A 7203-nucleotide genomic window follows, 5' to 3' on the forward strand; every position below is an offset into this window, starting at 1 on the left:
GAGGTAAATCTGCAAAATGAATATTTCACTTTTGATACTTTAAGTATATTTAGATGCCTTTATTTTTACCTTTTACTTTATTCCTACACTTTGGTACTTCTACGTATACTCTAGTACACGATCGGAGTACTTTTTCCACCTCTGTTTACTACCGTCTATGGTAAAGAACAGCAGGCTTGCTTTTTTAAAGGGGCAAATACCACATTAAAACACATCATTTAAATACATTTAATTTATTAATCTAAAACTTCACTTGTAAAAAATAAAACGGCCTATTTTAAAAATAAATATTAACAAAATAATTATACATACATACACACACACACACACACACACACACACACACACACACACACACACACACACACACACACACACACACACACATACACATACACACATACACACATACACACATACACACATACACACATACACACATACATACATACATACATACATACATACATACATACATACATACATACATACATACATGCATTGAAATAAAATACAGGAATGCCCGTTAATTGGGGCATTGTCAAATTATAAAGAATATTATAAAGAACATTGTTTGTTCCAGTCTTTATCTGCTTCAATTTAATGAAGTAAGTAGCTTTATGAGAGGTTTACACCACCAACTGTTAATTTTTTAAAAAGTGCCTCCACAGGAAAGTTTTGACTGGCAAAGCCAGTCTTAAGTTTCATAAAACAATTTTATAAATAAAAGGAAATAGTGAAAATGTAAACTAAACAAAATTAAAAAACATTCTAATAAAAGTCGCATTCAGACACCTATACACTTTATGAACAATGTTTAAAAAAAATAAATAAAAAGAAGCCTTAAGTTCTGTAAAAATGTTGTCGAAAGACGGATCAAATCAAAATCATGACTTCTTCGGACTTTAAGAGCTTTTCCAATAAATCCAGCGCGTACTGGATGTCTTCTGGCGTCATGTCTCTGAGGTCGGGCAGCTCCTCTGGACGCGGCCTCCTTCTGCGGCCGACCTCCGCGCTGCTGGCCCGGGCTGGCCCGCCGTGGATGCCCCGGAGCCGGAGCTGCAGCCACTCCCGGCGCTCCTTCACCTGCTTTAGCTCCCCGAGGTTGTGCATGAGCTGGACCTCACTCACCGTCCTCTTACTGCACATACAATCATTCATAAAGTCAAACATTGCAAAAAGAGGTAGTGGCTATACGAAGGGTGTTCAATATCGTAACAGCGGTACTCTGTAGTGGAGTTGATCTTAATTGATCCGAAAGAGACGTTAGGAGGGGAGGGTTACCTTAGGGCGCGCGCTTCACAGAGAGGGCAGAGGTGTAGAATGCACAGGGAAATGAACCAGATTTTATATTCCAGACTGCGCATGTTGACTTGATAATCTGTTTTAAAAAATGAAAGTAAAAAAATGAATGAAAACATCATTAACATCTCATGATCATTTTTTTCTCCATTAAACAACTAATAAACTCTCACAACTTGGAATGTTTGGAAAATAATAAAGCATTATTATATTTTAAAATCCCATTGAGCCCTTTTTTAAAACAGTCCTACAGTTTGTAAATTGATGGCCACAGTTAATTCAATCTTTAATAAAATGTTAGTTTTTTTTTTTTAATCTTGGAATTCCTATGACATGGTAAACATTATGTTATAGGCTACTGGAATGCCAATCTAAAAACAGATTTATTAGAATAAACATTAATCAACTTGTGTTGTGTCTCATCATCTCACTGTGAACATACCTCTGGTGCTGCCGGTCTGATAGAGTTGTGTATAAAGTGAAGTCAGGCTGCTGTAGTGGTTAGCTCCCATCAGTTATGATAGGCACTGGACTCCCCAACTTCCTTTTATAGCCCCCGGCCCGGCCATTGATGAGCTGCCTTCATTATCGCTGTTGATGTCACACCTCCAGCTCCTGGGGAGGGGGGGAGACGGGGGGGGGGGGCGGGGGGGGGGGGGGGAGACGGGGGGCAGGACAGGAATGACAACACCTCCTCTGAGCTTCAGGCTATCACCTCTGTCATTCCACAGCAAACTAATGGCTCTGCATGTTCTACCCAAATATCCTCACTCCCACCTCCATGCATGACATGCATACACCAAAGTCCCAAACATTTAATAGGAATGTCTGTCAGTTATATCATTGATCCAACCATGCAGTTTTAATCTCTAGGTTTGGGGAGAAACAGATTACATGTAACCAGATTAAGTAATCAGGATACAAAAAAAAAAGGTGACTATTTGATTGCAGTTAGAAAGAAATCAGAATAGTGTTATTTTTAAAATAAAATAGACATAACTAGCCGGATTACAGTGTTTACATTCCATTAAAATGAAATAAATTGATTTAAATATTAATATATATTATACAGTAGGTAGACATACTGAGTTAATTTTTCTTCTAGGCTACTTTAATTCTTCTTTATTTCAAATACATTTCTTTTCGAATGCAGTAGGTGGACACCTGATTTATAAAACAAGAATACAGTCCATGCTTTTGAATACTGTATTAAGCTTAAACAGCATTTGTAAGCTATTACTGTTACTACATATACATTGAAATATCTTGGTTTCTTCTTTTCCAAGGTTACATTAAACATCGCAGTTATTTATTTTCTCTTGTTTTTTGAAGTGATCCAAAAGTAACAGAAAGTAATCAGGTTACATTACTTTTATACTGTAATAATCAGATTAGGTTACTGATTACATTTTTCACATGGAACTAGTTATTGTAATAGATTATATTTTAAAGTGACCCTCCAAACCCTGTTAATCTCCACACCTACTGTATGTTGATCACAATATAACTACAGTTTGGACTAAAAAGTAAGCCCTGTTGCCAACATTCAAACGTCACTTTCCCCAGCCCTGCGTAGATTTCCCCCTGCACATTTTCAATTTTGCATGCTTCTTGGTTATTTTTCACCTACTTTTGTCGAGTGGCCAGATCTATTAGTCCACATCTGATGTAACCTTTTTTGTCTGACTCCCAGCCTGCAGCAACAATAGCGACAACATTTGGATGAATTTATGACTCTCATTGACCATTTGGGGGTCTCCCAGGTTACATAGGCACTTCACTCAAGAATTTACATTGTTTTAATGAGTTCGCCTCCAGAAAAAGAGCTTTTACACGAACCTGACGTCAGAGAAAACTGTCTCAATCAAAGAGCGAGTGCGAGTTCAAGGAGTGTGTCAGGGAGTGATGCTGCTGCCGTCATTGTCTTGTCATGAGGAGGGTGTGCATGCATGCATCGCTGAACCTCTAAGAATCGTGACTTACTCAGATATTTTTTTTAATTTAGCTATAAGGTTGAACAGAGGAATAGCAAAGGGTTATTTCACAGAAAAAAATCTGAGTCTGAGGGATTCTTGAAACAGATGCCAATAAATATTTGAAAGTTTAACAAAACCAAGTAACATTATGTTAGCTGAAATCATTTATTTTTTTCACCATATACATATCAAAATACAGATTAACAATAATACCGTAACATTTTATTTGTAAAGAGCAGATACTGTGCTTTTCAATTGACATGACATTTCACATTTGAAAAACAAAATAAAAATGGACAATTTTAATTAATAATTGTGTTGTATTTTTTGTCATGGAGATTTCAATAAAAATGTACATTTCCACTACTGCTTTACCAGTCTTTTTAGTTGTTATACTGTAATCCTTAAGGCAAGTGTTAGCTGGAGTGTGCATGTATAAGTACATAAAGTGTCAGATTCTCGTCATCTCCTAACTGGGGTCCCACAAGGGTCTGTCCTGGGTCCCCTCCTCTTCTCTCACAAACTCTCTTGGCTCTCTCATTCGCTGTCATGGCTTCTCCTATCACAACTATGCTGACTACGCACCACACACAACTGATTTTCTCTTTTCTTCGGTCTGAAACACAGGTGGTTGCACACATCTCTGCGTGTCTGGCTGACATCTCTCAGTGGATTTGTGCTGTTTCCTAAATGGTGGAATGAGCTCCCCATTGACATCAGGACAGCAGAAACTCTGCATATCTCCCGTCCCAACAAAAAAAACGTATCTATTTTTATTGCATCTTGGCAATTAAGTTATAAAAGTAAAAAAATAAGCACTTTTTGAGTTAATTTAGGCCTTGTAACTAATTCACAGGCACTAACTATGGTATAGCTTGCTTGAAGTGAATATATCTGAACCTTCCTTCTTGTTCGGAGTTTGAGTCTTTATGGTTTTTGCACTTATTGTAAGTCGCTTTGGATAAAAGCGTCAGCTAAATGACATGTAATGTAATAAAGCAGAGCCATCTTCTTTTTTATTTCCATATTTATTCCTTGACATGTTCCTGTGTGTGTGGTTCAAGCTCTGCAAAGAGAGAACAATAAGATTAGTATTTAATCAAAAACACCCACAGAAATGATGTGCAATTATCAAAGTCAATTTTAAATTAATTCAATCGTGCCCACTTTATAGGACTTAAGAAACATTAATGATGACTCTGACTAATTACTGTTGCACAGCATCAGGAGAATTTTATAATTATATTTAAGATGTTGTGGTATAATAATATCCTTCCACTGAATACAAAGCAGCGAAATGGTCATCAGCCTTCTGTGCTTTTCCTGCTCTGCTTCCCATCCGAGCCTGTATGGAAGGTGACTGATGTGCCAACCCAATACAAAATGTGACTCAGCAGGGAATCATCTTCTTGGGGTGATTTGAGTAAACTAACACCTAAAAGCTTAAAGTTTTAGGAAAAACGACTGAATTATTTTTAGATTTAATTTATTCTACTAATTCAATAATAGTGCAGACAATTTATGAAACCAACAAACACAAAACATTAATAGAAGCGGTAGGGCAGAAAGCACAGCTTATAAAGAAAATAGCCCACCGTTAGTCCTCCAGTTTCAGGATAAAACAATAATAGATAGATCAGTATATAAATACACACAGAAATGAACAAAATGATATACATACAAACACATAAATACACATATGTAAAAAATAAATTCATACAAGTCCATGTACAGATTATTGTCAGCCTATTTTTAAATAAATTATTATAATATATATAACCAAAACCAAATAAACAAACAAAAGGAGTCTTTTCTGTGTGCATTTCTTTTTTTTCTATAATTCTAGGGTTTCCCCTTTTTGGTTCGTTTGAGTAGTCTGCTGATAAAACATTTCTTAATCTTGAATGAAATTGTTGATGACATTTAACACTTTAACTGACTTTGGGTTGAGTCCATTCCATAGTTTAGCAGTGAATATGGATAAGCTGTGTGATGTAAGAAGTGTTCTCTAGGGCTCCGTGTTCATTTTTTCATCAAAAAGCAGTCCTAAACATTTACTGACAACGGGTTTTTTCAATATGGGCTTTACAAATGTGTATAGAGGGATTATCATCCCTCACAGTTTTTGCATTGAATAATATTTAATTTGTTTCTGTCACGTTAAACGATCATTTGTTGGCTGTGAATCAATTACACAGTTTTTGGAGTTCTACATTAACTTTTTGTATAAGTTCACCAAGATCCTGATGGGAGCAGAGAATGGTGGTATCGTCTGCAAATAAAATAAATGTCAGCATATCTGAAGTGTTGGTAGTATCATTAATGTAGATCAGAAAGAGTTTGGGTCCTAAAATTGAACCTTGTGGGACCCCACATATTATTGGAAGTTTGTTTGATGCACTTTTGCCATCTCTACATATTGCTGTCCATCCTCTTAACCCAGTCGTTAGCTCGACCCTTAATGCCATAATGTTCAAGCATTTTGTTTTTAGTGAGATATCATGATTTACTGTAGCCAAAGCTTTTTTGAGGTCAATGAACATTCCAGCTATAGCCAATTTTTTCTCAATGTCATTATTTCTTTAACCAATTCAGTCACTGCAGATGAGGTGGTGCGTATTACACGTTATGTTATTTTTCTTATTATACTTCTCTAGGGAGGGACAATAATTTAGAATGCAATCGTGTTTCATATCAACTAACAGTCTCTGTTGTCATAAGCCTTCCATCGGTAGCCATGTAGAGTTAGTACACACCATATCGTTTCCACAACAACTGAGTAATATGCAGTACTTGTTTATTACCATTCTCTGCACACTCCTTCTCCCTCTTTGTCTGTCATTACGGCATCAGGGTTGAGTGCCCCTTCCCCCCCAGCTTGCAGCCACAGGTGTCCCAGGAAACATAAATCCGTACAGGTCATGTTAGAAAGAAGCACACACACACACACACACACACACACACACACACACACACACACACACACACACACACACACACACACACACACACACACACACACACACACACACACACACACACACACACACACACATTAGGTAACCAGGAGGGTATGAGTTTTCTAAATGTAGCGAGAGCAGGGAATGGCCATGTGACGACACAAGGACTGTTCACACCAAGACAGCAAGACTTAATCTGTGCTGAAACAGATTTATACACATTGAAAATGAGACTTCATATACTGCAGTCAAAAAGTGGATCTAATTATTACCATGAATTGTAAAAACTCATTTTAATTTTAGCAAAGCGAATGGCAAACATAAAATCTTCAAAGCTCCAGTGTGAACCGACATACTGCTCAGTCCACGCATTTTGATCATTGTCATGTGTGGTCCTCCTTCCATTTCCACCAGGGAAAGAGAGCATGACGGCATCGGGCAGAGAATACAGAGCATGACATTGGTCCAAGCAACTAAAGAAATATAGGTAGCTTACATCTATGTGGAGAAGATGTGATAGGACGTTGATTTGTTGAAATGTATCTGTGTTAAAAGATGGCACATGTATAAGTAACACATTCTTCATTTATTAAAGCATTATGGTTTTCTTTCAAAATCTTTTTTTCAAACGGTTTGCAGGTGTGAATGAACCATCAAAGTCTTACCATGACATTAAAGCGTAAACTGCTAATCTTTATCTAAAGCCAACCCCTGCACCTGTTCCTCAGGAGACGGTCAGGTGTTGTTTACAAACCAGCGTAACCAGATCTCCAGTGATTGGTGGGGCACTTCAGAGACATTGACCTCCGCTTGCTTTCCCGTAACACTATGAAGGACTACAGTGTACTGTTTAGATGACATCCGCTGAACACAGCGACCTCTGACCTCAGTTGAGGTCCTAAACGCCACCGTCCTCATTACCTCATGCTGCCGTAATGTAGAGCATGTTATTCATGGCATGAAAA

The 7203-nt window shown here is 37.5% G+C and overlaps 1 protein-coding gene across 1 annotated transcript; it reads right to left on the minus strand.

Moving 5' to 3' along the window:
* Positions 1–275: 275 nt before the first annotated feature.
* On the minus strand, positions 276–2964 carry LOC134858173 (parathyroid hormone-like). Its single transcript, XM_063874084.1, has 4 exons — positions 2933–2964; positions 1745–1917; positions 1285–1381; positions 276–1141 (listed from the first exon to the last, which is right to left on the minus strand). The coding sequence occupies exons 2-4, from the start codon at positions 1812–1814 to the stop codon at positions 877–879; spliced, it is 432 nt and encodes a 143-aa protein (XP_063730154.1). The 5' UTR covers positions 1815–1917; positions 2933–2964; the 3' UTR covers positions 276–876.
* Between the last annotated feature and the right edge of the window lie 4239 nt (positions 2965–7203).

This window comes from Eleginops maclovinus, chromosome 2 (genome assembly GCF_036324505.1).
Source record: "Eleginops maclovinus isolate JMC-PN-2008 ecotype Puerto Natales chromosome 2, JC_Emac_rtc_rv5, whole genome shotgun sequence".
NCBI lineage: Eukaryota > Metazoa > Chordata > Actinopteri > Perciformes > Eleginopidae > Eleginops > Eleginops maclovinus.

What these genes read in the sequence shown, in the direction of transcription:
- LOC134858173 (XM_063874084.1), bottom strand. Translation starts at nt 1,814, where the DNA reads ATGGGAGCTAACCACTACAGCAGCCTGACTTCACTTTATACACAACTC. An exon ending in TCAGACCGGCAGCACCAGAG is followed by an intron (nt 1,382 to 1,744) that starts GTATGTTCACAG and finishes TTTTTAAAACAG; the next exon opens with ATTATCAAGTCAACATGCGC. An exon ending in TGTGAAGCGCGCGCCCTAAG is followed by an intron (nt 1,142 to 1,284) that starts GTAACCCTCCCC and finishes TTGTATGTGCAG; the next exon opens with TAAGAGGACGGTGAGTGAGG.